At 39.9% G+C, this 22562-nt stretch overlaps 1 protein-coding gene across 1 annotated transcript; it reads right to left on the reverse strand.

Moving 5' to 3' along the window:
* LOC108230764 (monocarboxylate transporter 1) lies at positions 1-22297 on the reverse strand. The gene is made up of 5 exons (XM_017407267.3): positions 22106-22297; positions 13894-14158; positions 5609-5752; positions 3005-3811; positions 1-2585 (listed from the first exon to the last, which is right to left on the reverse strand). Exons 2-5 carry the CDS (start codon positions 14108-14110, stop codon positions 2299-2301), a joined length of 1455 nt encoding a protein of 484 aa, XP_017262756.1. The 5' UTR covers positions 14111-14158; positions 22106-22297; the 3' UTR covers positions 1-2298.
* Between the last annotated feature and the right edge of the window lie 265 nt (positions 22298-22562).

Below are 22562 nucleotides of genomic sequence, written 5' to 3' on the forward strand. Positions count from 1 at the left end.
TTCAAGAAGTTTAAAAAGGCATTTATCTATGAACACCAGTCAGAAATTTCACACACTAAAATAGCCATTGTAACTAAAAAACAAAGTCATTACCTGGAAAAGTAACAAGTTATTTGTTCGTTGTTAAACAAAAAGGTGCAGTGTTTAACTATGGTACCTTTAAAAAAAAAAAAGTTAAAAATATTTTAAACCATTTAATATTTAAATGTCACCTTTCATTTAAAGAATCTTGTGCCATCATTGAAGGAACATGGGTTTGGAGCAGGGGAATGTGGACAGACCGCAAATGATCCTCTTTTCCCCTGAAATACAGACCTGCCCAGGTGCTTCTCATTCAAGTATGAGGACAAGTCAATAAAGCAGAGGAAAAGATTTTAGACAAAAAAAAAAAAAAAAACACAAAAAGTTCCCATTGGTACCAAAGGTGCCTTAGTAAAATTGACTTGCAGTTTCCATTAAATTTTAAACAATTTACATTAAGAGGTGGTATCTTACTGAGCTGCCACTAGTTGAACGGCATTCATGAGAGAATCTCAAAATGTTGGTGGTTTATAATTCCATTTTGAGCATTGCAGAGCAGCTCTGCCCCGTCTCGTGAATTATGTTAAAAAAAAAGTAGTAATTGTGCAATAGATTTGTTCTTAAAATAGATAAGGACACCTTGAACATGCCCTGAATCCATCTGAATATTGTAAATTAAATTAAGTGTGGGGTGACTGCCAAAGTGAGTAAAAATGGAGTTGATGCGGTTCAATGTGGGCAGCAAAATAATATGCATGGCCAAGAACGCAGTTTTGCATCTCTCACAGTTGCAGTCCAGTGAGATACCACCTTAATGGGTTCAACTACCAACATTTGGTCATGTTTAATTACCCAAAGCTCTTGCAGATAACAGATAGAACACACAGAACACCTTTACATTTGCACTTTGACATCTTGGGACACACCCGGCTGGCGCTTGTTGCTTCACCCACCCAGACATTTTTCATGCTGGAACTAGTCGCCAATATTGTAGTGTTCCACAAGAAAAGTTTTTAGATTATAAAAAGACCATAGATGTACTGCCTGTATGCAGCCTGTTTTGTTCGTGTGAAATTATAAACGGGCCTAATTATATCATACTTCAAATAGACCTAAAATCTTTTCACATGTCCTGTTCCCTCCAAAGTGGACCATCTTATCAACAGACATCTTATCAGTTTGAACTTTGTTGCTCTGATATGACATTTTCGATTCAGAAAGGTGCTGCAGGGTACAATGATACTGCAGTGGCAAAATTTCAAACAAAACAGGTAAAATGATGGCTACAGTTTAAAGCTCCACTGACACCCTCCCACCCTAAAATTTAAATCTATTAAAATCCATTAGATTGTCATTTAAAAAAAAAAAAAAGAAAAAAAAAAAGAGCTTCGGTCTAATCCTTTCAGAAATTTATATAATCTCATACTGCCTCTCCAACATTTAAATGTTAAAATTGTGAATGATTTAGTCACAAACCAGCACGTGGTGTCAAATCCTTCAAGCAGAGAAATCTACCCCATCGTTGTTGGTACAATACAGGAGAATCGACTCTACTTGAAGATGTGTGGAACAAAATGACTCCTGTTTAACACCAATAGTGAAAATTACAGACATCAAATCTGTGCATTTAAGATAACTTCATTAATGTCACTTCCTACCTTTGTTCTCATAGAGGGAAGCTGGTCTCGTATAAAAAATTTTGTTTTGAAAAATATTTGATGCCAAGTTTGTGTTCTCCAGCATAAATGATCTTAAAACAAGCTGTAGATGTTCTTTACACTCAGAGCTAAAAGATGTACGTCCCCTAGAACATGAATGCAAGCATTTTGTTTAAATACAGCCCTTGAATGAAGCAACATGAGTGCAGAACGTGTGGGGAACAGTTTAGTATCTGGGGCTGAAGTAACAAAAATAGTTTTGTTCAAATTTTACTGTTTGGGTGATTTGTAAAAAGACGTGTAAGGTTTTGAACAGCAGCACAAGACCCTGAGAGACAGTCCTTGTTAGTTAACAGGATCTTTAGCTTAGTCACCCTGTTGTGCGTCTATGTGGTGTTTACATGAGCAGTGCCTGTGCTCCTGGAACACACGAGCTGTCTAAAGGCACAAAAAAAAAATACGAAGAACCAGAGGTCTGACTGTGACCAAATGCTGGCATAAATGCCACAGCTGCAGCTCTCAGACTTCACCGTTTCTATGGCTTTATGGTTGTGTAAAAGGGTGTGCGATTGTAACTGCTGCTCTCATGTGCATCCCTCGAGTCCATTTTCTGGTTGCTTTACACTGTGTCCTCATCCATCTTGGCAACGTCATCCAGTGTGATGGCAGTAGACTCGTCATTATCTGCTGCTTCGTCTGACTTCAGTGGTGAGGGAGCATCCAACATGGCAGCGCGCTCCTCTTTGGGCTCCTCTCGTTCCTTCCTCTCCTCCTCCTTCTTTTCCTTGTCCAGCAGGTGATAGTTGATGCCCATACCAACAAAGAGGAAGATGCTTGCTATGATGAGGATGACACCGCAGGTGATGTAGGTGTAGTTATAGTGCTTGTAGTAGTTATAGAAACTGCCTAGAGGAGCACAAAATTAATGCATTCAGTTTTTATGATCTCAATCAAATGTTTGACACTTCAAATAGTTTTTGTTTAGTAATAGTAAAGTGGAAGAAGCTGTTAAAGAATACCAAAACTGAATCTGCTACTTTTCGTTTTCCCAAATTACTACAATGAAGAAAAATTATGGCATCTATGAATTACTTTGAATATTGCCTCCTACCATTTTTTAAAAAATCTAGGTGAACCAGAAGCAAATGCAGCAATCTATTTGACATTTGATAAAGGAGAGAGAAAAAAAACAAAACAAAAAAAACATACATGAAGTGACCAACAAATTATGTTTTATCATAGGAAAGTTAACTAGTCAAGAAAATATGAAGTCAACAGTAAAACCATAACACTTTGAGGCTCAAACCGTTAGACATGCATCTTACTTGTTAGTGGGGGGCCCAGCAGCACAGGGGCACACTCCACTATGGTGACAAGACCCACAGCAGAAGAGAATCTCTGGGCTCCCACCAGGTCCATCAGCGTCTCAAACAACACAGCGCTCAGCCAGCCGAATGCAAAGCCAAAGAAGATGGCATACACCACAAATCCTGTGTAGTCTTCTGAAAGGGGTGCCATGACATGACACAGGCCATTGTAGAGGACAGAAGCAGCAAAGTAGTACTGCACTCTGGGACGGACCCACTTGGTGTTCGCCAGAAGTCCCATGGCAGGCCGGGCAAACATGTCAACGAAAGCCAGGATTGACAGAAGGAAGGCAGCTTTCTCTTTGCTGATATCTTTACTCTTGGCATAATTGGAGAGGAAGACGAGTGGAGAAAACAGACCAAAGAACATGACAACATTGCCCATCAGGTAGAGTAAGAAGCCGCGGTGTTTGAAGAGTGTCAGGTCAATGAAGGAGTTGATTGTCTGTAAAACAGTCTTCTTGGGCTGCGGCTGAACTGCTGTGCCCTTTCCTGCCTCTGAGTCGGGCTTAGCTGGCTGAGGCTTTGGTCCGATGGGGCGCATCAAAGAACCGGCCACACAGCAGTTTAACAAGAGTCCTCCCAGGATGAGGAAGCTGCCTCTCCACCCAAACTCATCATACAACCAGGTGTTGATAGGAGCCAAGGTGGACAGAAATACCGGGCTGCCTGCCATAGCGATGCCATTGGCGATGGGCCGACGTAGGTAGAAATATTTACCAATCATAGTGAGGGCAGGATTCAAGTTGAATGCTAGTCCCAAACCTGAGGAGACAACAGTGAGAATGAGACTCATGAGAAAACTATGGAAACCAAACAGTATGGTTCCCCAAAACAAACCGTATAATGCAAAAGTGTAAAGGTTTATCCATCCATCTATCTACCACTTGTTCTGGAATTGGGTCATGGGAGAAGCAGCTTGAGCAGGGAAGCCCAGACATCGTTTCACATCCACCTCTTCTAGGCGGACTAAGGCATTCCCAAGCCAGCTGAGAGCTAGTCCCGCCAGTGTGCCCTGGTCTTCCCAAGGTGTCTTCCCAGTTGGACATGCCCAGAACACCTCCCTAGGAAGGTATCCAGGGGGCATTCTGACCAGATGCCTCAACTACCTCAACTGGTGGTTAGAGGGGAAAAAAAAAAAAAAAAAGTTCTCTAGAATAGAGTAGAGCAGAGTTGGGGCGAAGCAAGTGGTGCTGAGATGGGACCGTAAAAGAACAGCTTTAAACTCCTCCACTTGAGGCAGTGCCTCACTCTAAATCTGAGGTCATAGTCCTCAGTTGGAGAAGGGTGACCTTCTCTCTCCAGGTTCAGAGGTGCTGATCCTCATCCCAGCTGCTTCACACTGTTGCAAACAAATGCAGTAATAACTAGAGATCGTGGCACATTGATGCCAACAGGGCCACATCTGCAAACAGATGGAATCCTGAGGCCACAGAACCAGACCCCTTCTGCCCAGAGAAAGTCTGTCCATAAAAGTTAATAGAAGTGGTGACAACAGGCAGCCGAAGTGGAGTTTGACTCTCACTCTGAAGATGTCCGACTTACTCCCAGCAGTGTGTGAGCTACACTTCATTTGTGTGTGTATATATTTATGTAAAACGTTTAAAATCCAAGCAACAAGACTGAAAGTCTGACTCCATTTGCATGTGACCAATTTACTGCAGACTTTTGCATCTAAAAAATTAACATTGTATTAAATGTTACTGTGTCAGAAGCATTATTGTACAGACACATCCAACTTGCCTGCGTGACCAAGCTCCTGCTAGGAGAGCATGCTGCTGCGGGATCAGCCGCTGCAGGAGGTCACAGTCTGTTCGAGTGTCTATTTGTTTTAATCGCCATTTCTGCTGCTTTACTTCTTGGAATCAAACATTAACACCAAAAAAACCTAAAACATCTGTATGTGTGAGATTATAGTAAAAAGGTGAGTCTCCTAACTTATTCCAAAACCCTCACAAATTCCTTGTCTTCTTTATCAGCCACCCCAGCCCACTAAGACCAGAAACTTGGGGGGGAAATGCTGGAATGTTGGGAGACATTTTGAAGACTCCCTTATGAATGTAGTTCACTAAATAGTCTCCAATAGCTGCAGCCCATTGAGATACTGACCTCAGAGAGCCAATGATCACATGGTACAGAAATGATTGAAGCTTCAAAGCCCATTTCACTCTACTGAAGTCCACTTGTTCTAAAGACTTGAGGCATATCAAATCTCTGATTATCTGAGCAATGTTGTTTAAGGGCTTCACACTGCACCACGAAACAGGAAGTGAGATGATAGAATCAAATATTTGGCACATTTTATTAGTGAATTTACATTTTAAAATGTTAACCATTTAATTTGTGGATAATGATTTTCAGAATGAAGACCCAACTGTTTGAGTTTATTGCTTTTGTGATGGAATGAGAAGTGAATTATTTGGGTGTTTCTTGCTGCTATAATTCCAGCTGACAACTAGATGTCACTGGTGTCTGATTTTGAGGCTTTGAATCATTTTGGTACAATCAGAAGCCTCAAAAGCTTCACAGGGCTTCATCTGCCCAGCTCTAAATAAAACTCACCTCCAACTACTCCAATGAAGAAGTACAGCTGCTCTACAGTGTTGCAAAAGGAGGCTGCAATCAATCCTGAACCTGCTAGACAGCCACCGAGGATGATGATTGGTCGACTGCCAAATTTGTTCACCAGGATGCTGCTGATTGGACCTAAAGCATAAAGCGGAGGGGGGTGGGGGATGAACACATTTATAAGCTGAAACAGACTTCTTTTGACAACATGATCCTAAATCTGACATCAAGTTCAGACCAGAGAGCGCATTGGTTCAATGGAAAGGTAAAATTAACTCCCATTTATTTTTCCCTCCAATGCTCTTTTTGTTGATCTCCTTTGAAAATGTAAAAATTGCTGAGAAATTTGTAAAAAAACAGCAAACTGCGTTCCTAGGTTATTTCAGAGATTTATACGTCATCTTAGTTAAAACAACTGTCAGTAACTCAAGATTTTTTTGGAGTTTAATCCACCGACATCTATTATAACACAAATGACATTGCCTTACCTGTTGGGAATCAAAGCCAGCAGGACCCACTTTATGGAATTTGCCACATTTCTGAGACTACAGACTACACACTAGGGATGCAGAAAGTTAGTTCTGCCTACTCCCCTAGACACAATCACTGTGCCACAACCTTTAAGCTTAAAATAACCAATTGCAACTAAATGCATTAGAAAAAAATAATATTTGCACATAACAGAAAGGTAACAACTGTCAATCAAGCGTCAAAACCTGACAAATTATGTGGTGTTCATTTTAATATAAGCAAAGTCCTGTTTATGTGACAGGGGCAGGACTGGGACCATCCTATGCAGACACTGGTCCCCTTCTGGCTTCAACTTCAGAGATCGTCCAGTATTGTGCCAATGGGCTTAATCACACCATCAAAATTTCTTTAATATTATTTTCCTGATAAGCAACTGCACAAGCATTTTTTTAAAATGTAGACAAAAAAATCATCCTGAAATTGATTTCTTTTACCTTAAGATGCCTTAATAAGACACCATTTGTTCACTCAAATGGTGCTTTGACAAGGGAAAAAATAAATAAATAAAAATTACATAACATCACCAGTTACATGATGCAGAGTTGAGAAAGAAGGGAGAAAATGGGGGAAGAGAGGATGGATGAAAGGGGGAGGAGGAGTGAGGCAGGCAGAGAAAAGGAATATCTACATATCTCAGCTTCTGTACAAGCTCACAATGAAAGCCTTCACACAGATTCAGCAGAGCCTGTATCGGCCTGAATGTGGAAACAAAGGAAAGGCCTGCAGAACCTAAACAGTGGCTCTGTGTGCAGCCATCCTGGATAAAAGGACAGTACAGAGGCACAGTGAGAAAATAATGCACAAGTTGGCTGGCTGAAAAAGCTTTTTGTTCATGCAAAATTATGAGGGGAAAAATAAAAAATTCTAAATATTTGCCTTTTAATTTGCTCACAAATTAAGTAAGAAAAGTTTATTTATAAAGCGCTTTCCACAGACAAAATCACAAAGCGCTGTACAATAATAAAACAGTAAAAACAAAAATCAACCTTAAAAACCATATCAAACAAAAACCACCAGAAGAAACAACAAAATCAAGAGAAAAGCCTGGGAAAATAAATGTTTTTAGCTGCTTTTTAAAAACCTCCACAGAGTCAGCAAAACGGAAATTTGATGTCACCATTCAAATTTCTTGATGTTATAGGTTAATAAGTCTGCGTTTCTTGATGTGAACACAGACTTTCTCAACTTTTAGCCAGGATAAACTTAACGTGCCTTTTATGTAGGTAGGTACATTTATTTATATAGCACTTTTCAGCACAGGGCGACTCAAAGTGCTTTTAGAGACCTATGCAAATTTCTTGTAGAACAAAGATTTAAAATTGAAACTAAGCTATGAATCAAAAAAAAAAAAAAAAAAAAATTCTACTTTGATACTTACCATTCTGAAACCTTTGAACAGTTTTTTTCCCCCTCCAGTTTATCTGCCTCCATAAAAATGTTTGATAGTCTCAAATATTTAAGAGTAATTATTTCACAGATAGTGCTTTTATTGATCTCTTCACCTATGTAACCACTGTCTGTTTACTGACAAAAACAAATACACACACTTATGACCTCAGAAGCTTCAGGTACATCAACAGGATATATTTAGCTAAAACCCATTTCCCCTCACCAGGCCAAAGCCTTCTGAGAAAATGGTGGCTTTGCCCTTGAAACTTGGCAGAAGAATAGAGGTTGGGGGTGCTCTGGATGCACAAGCTGACCATCACACACACACCAAATACCACTGGGGCAACACACTTCTGTTGTGTCTGTCACTGAGGCCATGTTCTCACACTGGTTTTCATTTTAATATGAATGTGACATTACTCCAGTATAGACAGAGGTCACTGGAGGTAAAGTAAATACAAGTGGGGTGCACATCAGGTCACATTTTCTTAGTCTGTTAGATTCACAATTTAAAAAAAAAATCTGCTTTGTCATGCACAGACAAATCTGTTCCTGTCAAGAAGGGTAGGGAGTTCTATTACATAAACGCTTGCTGTACTCCTCCCTCTATCACTTCCCTCTTTGTGAAGAGAACATCAAAAGCAGTCCTCATTTTCATGCCGTTTACAAGTCAACACTTATCGATTATAGCAGTCATGGTGAGTTTCCTGTCCAATTTTAGCTGTAACACTTCCTAGCTTGAGTTCTACTTTATTCAAGGAAAACCACTGTTATAAACACTTGTTTTTGTTCCTTTCAGTCAGTAAACCTGAACACTTGCTGTGTGATTAACAGGCCATGTCAAGTGTTGGGGGACCAGCTGGTGATGACTCAGTCCTACCAGTCTGGGGAGTGGAATACCAGATAGACCGATGAAACAGCCAATCGGCTTCGTCCCAGTGAGTACAAAGAAAGCAGAGCATTATCCACATCAATCACATAGCAACCTTCTTCTTCCAGGAGAAAACATGAATGCATTGGGAAGCTGGTTTCTTTTGCTTAGCTGCAGAAACGAATAAGAGTCACTGACTGGTTTTAAAGCCTTATAATACCAGAACCCTGCCATACAAGCATTTTATAAGCTGCTGTACTCAGTATTTACCTGTAAGATTTGACATGTCAAACAGGCATTTAGACCTAAAACAGTGGATTTACAATCTGCTACAACATATCCATTTTGTATGTCTGATCCTTTAAAGTGTGCAGCAAGGACAAAGATCAGCTGGTAGCAGCATCTCCATCACAGCAATGGGCATAAATAGATGTGCAATAAAACAATTTTGCTCCTTTTTTTCCAAAATACCTGAAACTTCACCATAAATCACAGAACCAATAAAGTGTCTACATTCATATGAAGACCTTATACTGATCAAAAGGTCTTAAACTATGGAAGGCTCCCAAATTTCCTGTAATACGTCTATTACATACTGGGAGTACCAACATCAAGTCATGATTGTGCATGAAGTAGACTGGAACAATCCTGTCCAGTGTTGTCCAGCCTTGAACGCTTATTTCATTACACAGACAACACTCCAGTTTGGACAGACCAATTTCCTCCTACAGACCACATCAGAGGCTGAGGAGAAATGAATCAACAAGAGCTCCTTCATCAAATTTACAGAACAGTTACAGAGGATGTTTATTCACACCACACTGAGCCACAAAGATTAGGTAAATCTGGACCAAGTGATGGTAATTATGTGTAATCCTCTTATTCACTTAAGGGATTAAAGGATTCATAATCCCAGCTTTATTAAATAAGAAACTGATAGTTTCACTAACAAAAACAGAATCCGCACATCAGAAACAGAATGACACTGCTACTTTGTAAGCAGTTATTTAGTTTTAATAGAAGTGTAGAGGACTTCCTTGGAAGGAAAATAATAATAAAAAAAAGATCTGTGATCTTTATGGGATTTGCCTAGTTTAATCAAATAGTACGCATAAAATCATACTGTTGCACATACCTCAATTTTGGAGTCATGGTTCAATATGGGTTTAGTACAATAAGGAAAAACAAGTTATGCAAGTTATTCTGTATTGTGATGGTTCAGTACAAATATAATATACTCTGACCTGCATAATGGTTATATAGTTATACACTACATATGAATTTGAAGCTTCTTCTGAACTCTGATTACCAGGTTAGAGGTCCAATTCCACCAGTATGCAGTCACAAGTTAAAGCATCCATGGGCAAGACATTGAACCCCTTCACTGCCTCCAATGTGCCCCACTGGTGTATGAGTGTGATCTAAAACACTGATTCATCTCTACAGAATGATTTTTTCAGTTTAGCTTTGTAGAGCTGTAATAGAGTGGTGCATAAATGCGTCTGTGGATGAGTAAATGAGGGCAGATTGTGCTGTAAAGCACTTTGAGTGGCCTGGTTGGCTAAAAAAGGTGCTATACGGGTACAGTCCATTTACCATTAAGCACAATTTACTACCACTAAAGACATTTCTATTACTAACTCTGACAGGGTCTGTACAGCTAAATGGCTTCAGTACTTTCCTCTTTACAGATCATTAAAACCTCACTGCACAGGAGTACATATAGTGCTATGGAAAATTTAGGGTGAAAGATGTTTCCAAACTCTTGGAGACAATTGGCAAAAAGGCTTTTTTTACCATAGCTGAGTTTTGTCACTAAAATATTGATGCCTGATGTGTGGTTTTCTATGACAGTCAACACAGTGGGTGTGCTTAATACCTTGCCAAAAGATCACAGGGGATTTCCCTCGTATTAAAGGCACAGACTCACTTTGAACAGGATACCACCTATAGGTACAGATCATCTGTAAAGTCAGCAGTTGGTGATGCATTCCTTTCAAGTTTATCCCCCCCTCCTTTTACATTTGAGGAAGTCTGACTGGTTACACGATGTAACACAAGCACACCCTCACTGACTCGTCTCACAGTGACAATTCAGGTTTCCAGTTCTACGCCCCCGTAATGTACAAGTGACTTTAATGTTGGCAACTGATCAATTCAGTGGTAAAACTAAAGGACAAAAGAAAAATAGAAAGGGGGCTGGGGTTATGACATTTCAACATCTGGTTCCTGTTACACAATTTCACTCCTCCCCTTTGGCAGTTCCGCCTCCTACATAAAATGATTTTTTTCAGCTTAGCTTTGGAGAGCTGTAGTAGAGTGCTGTATAAATGTGTGTGGGTGAGTAAATGGGGGCGGGTTGTGTTGTAAAGGGCTTCAAGTTGCCTGGTTGGCTAGAAAAGGCAGTACATAAGTACAGTCCATTTAAATCCTGAACTTCATGAACCCCACAGCACTGGAGTACTGCCGAGGAATAGCAGGGTTTCCCCCAGAAAAGAGTAAGCCCGGTGGTAGGTGGCTAATCGCCAGCTGACCACAATTTAGTGAAAAAAAACAATTATTAAAGTTGACAGGAAAGTTGAAAATATGGCTATTTATTATTTGATATCGTAAGATATTTGTGCCAAATATTTACACAACTACAGCTTTACAAATGGCACTTTAAATGCTTTAAAAAAGAAAAATACAATTAAAATAAATACCAATTGATTGCACCCAATTTAAATCCTAATTTAAGTCACATTTACAAATAAATTCAAATAACAAATGAAAAAGTGCAAACAAGACACCAACACACATCTCACTTCCAGGCCTATGAAAAAGATCAGACAACTCTGAAAAACAGATGCTGTACTGTACATATCTAATGCTGAATATAATAGCATCATTTTACTGGTAAACAAGGATAATATTTTCACTAAGCACAAAACATCCTTACCTTATTCTTTGTCGTAGTCTTGTAAAGCCACCTGCTGAATTTCGGCTCAACTAACCATTTTTGGTTAAACCCGATCATTCCATGTTTATTACTGTGGCTCTGACAACATGCTAACTCCAGTGGTAGCTGAAGGCGGCTCGGCCTCAGGGCTTATTGGAGTTGCGCAGGGCTCCGCGAACAGCGCACGGTGGGGGTGTTTATACTTGGCACTTACGTCGGTGCAGTATTCTCCAAAAAGACTGGGGGCAGTACGCTACATAACCAGTGGAAGTACGGTAAAAAGAGAGCAGATGGTTGAATGGAGTGCGGCATGCGCGGTCTACCCCAAGTTACAAAAGGTGCACGACGTGACACCACGCGGGACCTTGGGCGGGGCGGTGACAGCGCGATTGTGTTACTGTTGGCGCATGCACCTTCGCGCGGTTAGGTAGATTAAAGGTAGCCGTTTTGGGGGAGCAGGTGGGAAGAAAAAAAAAAGTGTATAAAAAATTATGCATTTATAATAAACAAGCGGAGCTTAGCCTGGCGGCAGGCTCACCAAAACCCGTCAACCTGCCAGGCTAATAATACGCTGGGGGAAACCCCGAATAGAGATGAGTTAAGGAGGAGTGCTGAGTGAATACTAAGAGCCAGAAAAAATGAGTAAAGAAAGAAGTTGCTTTGTGTTTGAGAGAAGGGAAACCTAATTCTTCCTGAAATCTGATCACTCTTTATCTGGACTGAACATGTTAGAGTGAATTTGTGTGTTATACTACAATAAAAATAAAAAAAGTGTTTTAACAACCACCACCCGATTTGAAATGACTGAGCTGCAAGAACTTCTTATTTTCCAGTTTAGGATTCACTGTAAAGTCCCACCTTTACTGTCCCCAAAATAATAATGTCAGATTTATGCTCCTTGTTCTCTTCCTTGTGTGCATGTCCCTTAAGTGTCAAGTTTACAGAAGCAAATGATAAAACAAAAGTCCCTCTAAGAATAAGGGACATGCCAACCAAATATTTAAAAATGAAGTTTTGGATCTCCAAAGTTCAAAGCATACTAAGAATAGCTCCTGAAGAGCAAAGTAGCTGAGATGTCTGTGCTGCAGACACTGAACTTGGGATCATTCAGCAGCAGCAAATAACCATAAACTTCTTGTCAGTAAATTCTTAAAATTTGGAGGATCATTTTTGGAGATATGCATCTTCATGCTCCTGGTGGGAACAAATGTATTCCGAGGCCTTCAAAATGAAGGACTTCGATCAAAATAAGATGGTACATTTTCCAAATGACCATTTAATAAGTTACTTTTACAAAAACTTGTTCCAAAATTCTTTTACAATAGCAAACTGAAAGTTTTGAAATTCAGACTTTTCCTACATTTCACAAAAAGTTTTTTTTTTTTTTTTTATTTATGTCCTGACATGCATACACACTTAAATCCAAAAGGCAAGTTAGTCATTAACTTAATGCTCTTCCAGTCCATACCAATCTTTAAAAAAAAAAAAAAAAAAAAAAAACAAAAAAAAAAAAAACATCCACCTTGTCAGGACCACTCATCCTTTTGCACCAGTCTCAATATGGTGGAACACCATTTTTGAGTCAGGGCAAACGTGTGAATTAAGCTTAGGTTAGGCTACAGTAAAAGTGTGTGTTTGCACTCTCCAGCAGCTTTAGCCAGATTACAGTTTGGGAGGGGGGAGGCGTGTTTGGGTTGTATCTATTTCAACATCATCTCTGGGTCACACTTCAGCTTGAAGTGTTACTGCAGTAACAGAATGAGAGTGTGTAAACAAAGGATACATTTGTCTTGCTTCGCTGAAATGAAAGAAAAAAAAACCCAAACAAACAAAATCTTTAAGAACCTACAAATTCATGCGTCAGCCTTTACAGAATATTCACCCCTGTAGCTAGTAATAGAAATCACACTGAAAATGCTGACAAACTGTTCCAGTAATCCTGCTTCACAGATAAACTGGGCTTTTCTGGTTCCTGATTCTACCTTACAGGATCATCTGACCTGAGCCACAACAGGACAGAATTGGCGCACTCAGTTTGCAGCACAAAAATCTACTCCCTTTCACTAGGTGGGGGAAAATTATGCTGCAAGTTTGTAGAATTTATTATTGCCCACACTGGATTTATAAAAAAAAAAAAAAAAACTGAGTAGCCTTTAGCATTTTTCATTTACAAAAACTGACAAATAGACTGTTTAGTTTTTAAAACCAGATGTTTGTCCATTGGTCAGAGTTACAGTAAGCTGGTTGTAGCAACAGCTGACATCTTCATTTTCCTACTTGGTAATCAGTCTATTTTAATGTCTACATTTATTGTTTAACTGTATAATTTACCCACTCATTTGCCATAATATATAAGTTTTTTTTTATTCTCATTCTTATTGTGTGAGATTTTGTGTATCCTGTGTGCTTCACTTCGCTGTTGATACACCGACATTTCCACACTAAGGGACAAATGAGGAATTATTCTATTCTACAGATTAAAGGTAAAGCCATTTTTACAACCTGGAACTTTATATCAGAAAGCAACTGAGAGGCAGCTGGGTGCCTTACCTCCTCCGTACATGACGGCCAGCATGATTGAGGAAATCCAAGAAACCTGACTTGGTGTGGCATCAAAGATGACCTCAATCTCTTTGAAGAACACACTGATTGATTTGGGGAAGGCATAGGAGAAGCCGATGGAGATGAATGCCCCTGCTACTACAGCCCAGCCCCAGCCACCTTCAGGTGGTGTGTATCCCACAGGACCACCAACTGCTGCAGGCATGTCTGCTCAGGAAAATGAAGGATCAGGGATCAGGATCTACAACAGCACCTGTGGAGGAAAAAAACCCATAAAAACAAAAGATTATGTCAAAATATTTTAAACATTCTAGGTTTTAGCATTTTATCCAGGTCAGCTGTGAAATTAAGGGTGTAACATGAGGATGGAGTCCCCCCTGAATACTGGGTGGAGCCTGCAAAACAAACTGTTGAGCATATTTAAGTAGACAAAGCACTCACAGAAAGGAGAAAAGAAAATCTCACAAAATTTAATCTTTTACTACCAAGTTCTTCACATTTTAAGCTGCAGCAGAGATATTTGGATAACTACAAAAACATGATCCTCCCTGCTCCTGCTTCTCTGTGCAGACAATTGTGAAGTCAAATCAAGTTTATTTCCTTCTCAAAGACACTAAATCTTATCAGTGCAGTCACTTCAGTGTAAAAAGTCTTTAAAGCAGGGTTGAGGGGGCGGAGGTTAGAAACAAGTCCAAAGGGTACTACTGCATAGATTTTAGTGTGTTAGGAAAACTTGTAGACTTTAACAGCTAGTTTTTTTTAATCAAATTGTTGTGTTGGTGTAGTATGTGATTTTAAAGGATAAAAAGCGCTTTGTTCAGTTGCCCCAGTTAGCCTTAATCTGATGACAGTGAGCAAGCATGCACAATACTCAGGCCTCTAGGTTTTCATAAATTAATTTATGAAAACATACTTTCCAACGAAAACTACATGCAACCAAGGTTTTTTTGATTTGTTCTGACAGCAGCTCCATTTCCATTCGGGTTATTTACTTTACATGACATTCATTACACATTAACAAAGTGAATAGGGACTTTTTGAGAGGGTATGATACCATCTGAAGCAGAGCTGCAGTGAAAGAACCCTTGCAGATTACAACCAACATAAAGGAACAGCAACATGTTTAGGTTGAAACTGGTGGACGAGTTATGACAACACCACAATGTATCCCAGGATACAGTGGAGGCCTTGTGGGAACTAATTAACAGCCAAAAGTCAAGCTCCACTACAGCATTTAACTTTGATCAGGCTGTAAACAAGATGTTCCACCAATCATTACACTGACAGCCACAAAATTACTGCATACTTTATTCAGGACACTTCTCCATTTTAAGGCTTTACTTGTGTTTACTAGTCATTTGACTTCCTGTTCACCACAAGATGAGGAAAAAACAAAACAAAACAAAAAAAAACTGAAATCTGAATGCTTGTGGATCTATTCTGCCCCAAATCCTGCACTGCTCGGTTAAAAACAATGAGTTCAGCAGCTTGTGTTTGTTTTTTTCAAAAGTTTTATATGTCCAACTTTAAAATCTGAGCTTTCGGCCCCTTCCTTTAGAAAGTTTCAGGTTATGGTAGAGTTGCATGGAAAACAGCTGACCACAGACTAGATCTAATGTCTTATTAGGTGACGAATAGAGTGAGACTCTTAGGCACCTCACCATTCGATTCAGACTGGGACTGTAATTGGAAAACGGTAATCAATACATTTCAATTATCTTGTAACTTCAATGACTGGTTTATTTTACAAAAAACATGATCTATACATTTTCATGCCCAGTTTGTTGAAAAACCCCATTACAGTGTACTGACCAAGAATTAGCACAGATGCTAATTTTAAGTCAAAAACACTTAGCGTTGCATTTAACCCCCCCGCACAAATATCACATAATAAATAGACATATTTTCCAACTTTCCTGTCAACTTTAATAATTTTTTTTACAAAATCACAGTTGGCCGGTGAACGGCCACCTACCACCAGGCTTAGCCTCTTTTCTGGCAGAAACCCTGCTGGAGGAAACCCTGATTTCTCTTTAAGTTATTATTGTGAAGCCCTGTTCAAAACCAGGCTTTTGAGTTTTATCTCATATCCAAACTTAACCACCGGTTTGTGCATGTCTCATACCACACATCACCATGTGGTGCAAAACTCATGCATTAAGACAGTGCAAGAGCTCCGAGTCAAGACTGCAGACAGCTTCAACTTGTCCCTGGTGGGCTGCACTTCGCAGAACACTAACCCAGGGTACATGTCATCTTATGTGCTTGGCACTTGTGTTAAATTACTACACACACACTGAAACAAAATCTGAGCAACAGCCATGTGCCATAACTTCTAAAATGGAAAAGTCACATTCAAACCACCTCTGTCCAGTTTTACAAGCATAAAAATAATTTGACCCTATGGCATATAGGTAGTTGGACCTGAGCTTTATTCCACACAAATCTGCAGACACTAGTGTGTACCTAAAACTTACTGCAGACTCTAGTCCTCTTAAAAGCTCACCATTTTAACAGTGACCTTTTGAAACATAACAAGGGTGTCATTAATAATTACAGACCCCATCCTACAACAAGCCTGAGCAATATTTATCCATCAAAGGCCATAATGTTTTTGCCATTTAGCCAAAATCTATCTAATGACCTACTGAACAGATAAACAAAAAAAAAAACCTCAAAGTTATCATTTGATGCACATCTATAATTGATTAACTTTTAAAGTCACTCCAATTCAAGAAGTTTACTTGATATTAGAAAACAAAAAATGACCAACTTGTCAATTTTACAGATGAGCTAAAATCTGATGTGATGTGTGATCTGCAACACATATGCAGATAAAAAAAAACAAAGCTCATTGGATGAGCGCTTGCATATCATATTAAAGCACAGGTGTCAAACTCCATTCCTCGGGGGGCACTCCCCTGCATGTTTTAGACGTGTTCTTGCTTTAAATTAATGACTTGTGGACATGCTTCTGGAGAACTTGATTTAGAGAGGTGGTAAACAATTTGAACTAGGTGTGTTGAGCAGAAAAACCTAAAACTTCCAGGACAGCGGCCCTCGAGGCCTGGAGTTTGACACCCCTGTATAAAAATATTTGACCTAGACAGCTATATTTTAATTTCTTAAACTCTGACATAAAAGGTGGTGGGCAATATGATTGTATTCAAGTATAGACTTTTGGTATCTCCAAATGATATTTTAAGTTGAAACTACAATTATCTGGATATTCAGATTTGCTTTTCTTCCCCTTTTAACAACATTTACTTCTATTTTTCCTCATTTTTATTTTGACAAAGCCTTTATTCAGCTTCCTGTGACACCGGGCACTCTGACCAAAACCCATAGAAATGTGTACTGGCCTGCAGACAGCTCTACTTCCTCATTACAAATTATTTCACTGTCTTAACAAACTTTGGTCTGAATCCTTGCATCATTAAAACTTTCATGTGCTTTCTGTCAGTGTAGGACTGCCTTGATATTATTCTGTAAAATCAGAATGAATGCTTTAAAAAAAAACAAAAAAAAACCCAGAACCATATCCATCATGAGTATCAGTGTAGTTACTCAGAAAACTTGAGGTTGATTCAATCACACAGCACTGAGATCAGGACAAACACTTATGCCCCTTTCACACGGGCCCTAACGGTCCCGGCTCCACTCTACTCGGCTCGTTTTGCATCTGCATTTTTTCGCACTCTGTCCCTGCTTTGAAGTCAGGCCTGCCCTGCTTCGTGGGTGGCGCAAGATTAGCTACTGTTCACTCATTTGTCGCGGGTGTGACCAGATGCAAGCATAAAGAGCGGATTATAAACACCAGTGATATTTTACCCTGCAACGTTTATGCCGTCTGTCCCCCAGCTGAAGGCGCTGTAAAGACTGAAATCTCCAGCGGACAACAGCTGTCCTACTCCACGCAACAATTGCGGCATCCAGAGCATTTCTTCCACTAGCGCCTCTCTTCCTGAAGTCTCAGGAGAATCCCCATAAGTTTAAAAAACAGCAACAACATAGGGCTAATGTTGTCCATAGAGCTTTCGTTATTTACACAACTTGCGCAAAGTTTCGGTAGCGCACCCTCCTGCGCCGCGGCCCCACCCCCCGCAACACGAGGAGGTGTTCCTCTGCTACCGATCAAACTGGCCGGTGTGGACACAATGCATTCTTTATCGAGCCGAGCGGAGTAGAGCCGGACTTCTGAATAAGGGCCTGTGTAAACGAGGCAACAATGTCCTCCAACATTAAAACTGATTAAATCCTACTAAATTAAATCCATACTAGCTCAAATACGACCACTAGTCTCTAATGCATTTTGACCTTAAAGAAATGTATATTATGCAACAAAAAGGTCGTCTAGGGGCTACAGAGTAAACTTGGCAAAGGTTTACCAGTCCTCTTGTGTCACTCACACAGTGACTAGCCACAGCCACTGTCAGTGCTAAAATTTAAGAGGAAAGAAATGAAAACTAAAGCTGCATGCTCAGCAGTCAGGCCTGGCCTCGGTCTCAGGTCAGGTTTCCTGTAATGAAGAAAAATGTGATGACTATAGGGAGCAACGCTACTGCTTCTCCTTTAGTTCATTGCCGTTTACCCTGGGGATCCCACATCTCTGAAGTCTACAGTACGTGTTTGTACCAAAAGCAGGACAACTCCTGAAGGAGTTCTCAATGAGGTCATTCATTCAGCTGCTACAAACACTCCAGAGAAACAAGAAACTGTTACCTGAAAGTTTTACCACAAAAGAGAAAAAAAAAGGCAAAAGCTGCATGCTGAAGAAAGTAGTTTCCACAATACAAATGCAGAACAATATACTGTGTATAATTTATGTGCACTATGTTTATACTGTGCTTAAACCTGTTCCACCAGAACACAAAAGAAAGGACAGTGACGATATTCACTGAAAACTACTGGCAAACAGAGGAGCAACAATGATAGCAACTGTCAATTTTATTGCTTCGCAGAATAAGTGCACAGTATCATTAATTTAAAACTGGGTTTGTAAAATGAAATTCCATTTGTGAGCTGTCCTGTTACATCTGATCTTGTGTCAAAGAAATTAATTTCAACACATTGATACCTTAATAAAAAGGCAGCTGATTTTGTTGTAAAGCCTTGTAATATTAAGAAATAATATGTGCATACACTCTTACAAGCTTGCTGACAGTTTAAAAAATAGATGCATTGTTTCTGGGGATATTAAAACCTTTCTTGACATACTTAAATGAAAGACAAGTCACAACACTGAAGAGCCTGAAGAACATTCCCCTTCATACAGAAGAGTTGCAGTGGCAGAACATGCCCTTAATAGGACAGCCCAAGAATGTTTTGGACCAGCACCAGTGACCATATGAATGACGTTTAGTACCTAGAGGGAAACTGTTACACTCAACGTTAACAAAAGGTCAAAGTTCAAGGGACAACACTCCAGGTACTGCTAAGCTCAAATAGCAGTTTTTCCCATTGTCCAGTCTCAGCACAACTCACTTTGTCATAGCTTTGGTGATCGTCCATAAAGCTGATCACTGCCTCAATGTGGGCAAGTCATCAAAGGGTGGCTGCCCAAAATTTACCATCAAGCTATAAATGAGTGAAATAAACTCACAAAACGTTCACCATTCTCTGCCAGAGTTTTCAAAATTGTAGAGGCCATCTTAAATCAAGCCCATTTGGGCCAGCTCGCTCTGACTTCTGTCAGCTAAAAAGCAGGGAAATGTTTGCTCCTCCTCAAAGTACCACAATATTAGTATACATTTTAATGGCTATATTATATACACAAGAAAGTAAACAACCAAAATGAGGATTTAACAAAAAAAAAGAAAAAAAAGTGGGTTTCTGTTGCAGGAGACACCCAGGTTTGATGACACTCTTTGGCCTTTCAATGGCCTGCAGTTTGATGCCGTCAAATCTTCAGCTTGACTCAGCTTGCTTGGAACCCTGGCCAAGAAAGTTCTCGTTAGTTTAAAATAAATAAAAAAAATAAATAAAGAGCTGAAAGTGGTCAGGAAAACATGGGAAAGACTGAACCTGGGCCATGTTGAGCAAAGCAAAGCCTGTTGAAAAGGGCCATTAGAAGCCTGAACAGCATGTGGAAAATGACAACTGTCACTCATTTTTGGCACCACTATTAGACCAAATGTCTTGGTTACACACACCTATTAATAAACAAGGCCGTTTCAGGACAATGGATTCCATGTAGGCACAGGGTGGCTGTCATGTGATCTTTCCATTGAGGTCTGACCTCCCAGAGCTTGCCTGAGAGACTTGTGCAGCTCTCTGCACAGAATAGATAACACATTAGGCCACTGTTAAAAGCATTGCTGCACTGAAGTGGAAATCAGACCTACAGCTTAATACACTGAAAGCTCAATTTTGCACAACAGCTGAGTATCCAAGACTCTTGGACCGCTGTAATGGTATGCTGAGGGGGCCTTTAATGGGTAAAAGGCCCAAAGTCTTCAAAGTGGGATTTAGTTTGGACTTTTACTCAGTGGGAAGTCAGTGACAGGTTAAATAGACTTGCAAAATACTGGCAAAACTCAACAAAATAACAAGTCAAACAAATGCAAATAATAAAAATCAAAATGTTTAAAATGCACCCTGGGGAGGTAAAAAACAATTCAAAAAAAAGAAAAAAAGACTGGATGCACTGAATGACCACAGCAAGGAACAGACATTTGACCACCGCAACACAGCTTTAATACTTCTGTTTGGCAGCTTGACTTTATGCTTCAAGACTACACTAATACGGAATATTTCAGCATATGCCAACAACAGCAAATCGTTTCTACAGTTTAACTTGACAGAGGAAAAAAAATGTTTCTGTGTGAAGAGAAACTATTATGAATGTTTAGAAAAACTAATAGTTTAGGTATGTTACTATCAGTGCTGACTCGGCTGTAATCTTGGTTCCAACCACTGAATTTGTCATTTCTTTACCTTGGCACAGACCACCCCCTAAAGAATGAAAACAGTTTTTAAATGAGAACCCACACTGATCACGTAGAGCAATAACCAGAATTTGATTTGTTATCTAGTTGCAATTGAATAACTTTGAACTTTTACTCTAACCAAAGCTTCTTGATTTTTCTCAAGGTGCAAAAATAAATAAATAAACACTTTCGACAACCTAACAGATTGTTACTTCATGTTTTCAACCACCCATATTCAAAACTTGGCCAATTTTTTGTCAGAGCATGTTTGCTTTATTACCCAACAAAATGTTGAAATAGTAATGACAAGCTCATCTGCAGTAACAGAGGTTGACTGATAAGTTGTCCATGGGCAATGCCTATCTTTGGAAATCAGGGAAGCCTTTGGCTATTAAACATTTTTTGCATTAATTGCTTTAAATATATTTAACAACCCTTAGAAGTATTATAGCTTTAAACAACAAAACCCTACATGGTGGTCTACAGTCAGCTGGTTGTTGGCCTCTCTAAACAAACTCAATCTTTAAGGTGAATAAAGGTTTGTTACTAGTTATTTGATTAGAAATGAACAGATTAATATTTGACTCCAACCACTGATAAAGTTGGTACATTTGGAAAACTCAAGGAAGGACGTCTGCTAAAAGTTTCGTAGCAGTCTTTAAAAATGTATAGAAATCACACCAAATTTTGAGACAAGCTACAACTTTTCACATTGCTTAATGGAAATTCCGGACGCTAGTTATCCCCGCCATTTTCAACCCTGTAACTTTAAGCATGAGTTTTTCTTAGAGCTCTTTTTTGAACAGAAATCACTTGTTCTAACATAAACCCGCTTTTGTTAACACAGGCAGAAACAGACAGACTGAAGGTCGCCAGGTCGGGTTCAGTGCCCCTCACATGGGTCTGAAATTCATATTTGTTCACTCCAAGCTGATGAACAGAACCGAACCAGCAGCTCGCAGCAGACAGACATAGAAGCCTCGGCTTCACGTGTACTGGATGTAAAAATAGTGCCAGGTAGCATCACGCCACCCTGAAACAAACTACGCTGACATAATCGTGTCGTAGTAGAGAGGTTTTCTAAGCGCGGAAGCATGAAGGTATACCGGTGGAGTGACGCAGATTTTCAAAAAAAGATTGATGGAGGGCTAATTTGCCACATTGCTTGTTAGTAAAGCCGAGCTAACTGAATAAATAGCTTCCGTTCATTTCGACAGCAACTTCATTGACGCCACGCGCCACATTGTGACGGTCCGTCCACCTTTACTCACCGCGGGTCTTCGTGAGCTGAGCTGTGGCAGGTAAAGACTCGGTTTCAGCGGAACTGAGTCACCCCCGCTGTCCTTCCTCCTGGAGACGACGAGGGAGCGGTCTGAATGGAGATTCGGGTACCACAGAGTCCCGCTACAAACGCTCCTGGATGATAATGGTGGTTTTAGCGTTGCAAACCGCCGCGCATGCGTACAAATAGCCTTGTGGGCACGGCGGGGAGGACGCTGACTTGAAGCACGTGCGTGTTTAGGGCGGAGCGCAGCTTGAGCGGCACGTAGCTGATGGCACACAGCTTTAACATTTAATGGGATTACTCCTTCCTGTCCTTACTTTTTATTGATCGGAAGCGGCTTTGTTCCGACTCAGAGTTACACAACGTCTTGTTAACGATTGTAAACACTTAGAAAAAAGTATTTTACAGCTAAAAAATAAATTATAGATTGCAGAAGTCCAGAA

This window comes from Kryptolebias marmoratus, linkage group LG8 (genome assembly GCF_001649575.2).
Source record: "Kryptolebias marmoratus isolate JLee-2015 linkage group LG8, ASM164957v2, whole genome shotgun sequence".
Classification (NCBI taxonomy): Eukaryota; Metazoa; Chordata; class Actinopteri; order Cyprinodontiformes; family Rivulidae; genus Kryptolebias; species Kryptolebias marmoratus.

Coding starts and splice junctions, on each gene's coding strand:
- LOC108230764 (XM_017407267.3), bottom strand. CDS start 14,110: ATGCCTGCAGCAGTTGGTGGTCCTGTGGGATACACACCACCTGAAGGT. Junction 3,812..5,608: donor CTTCATTGGAGTAGTTGGAG/GTGAGTTTTATT, acceptor TTGTCTCCTCAG/GTTTGGGACTAGCATTCAAC. Junction 2,586..3,004: donor GCTGGGCCCCCCACTAACAA/GTAAGATGCATG, acceptor GTGCTCCTCTAG/GCAGTTTCTATAACTACTAC.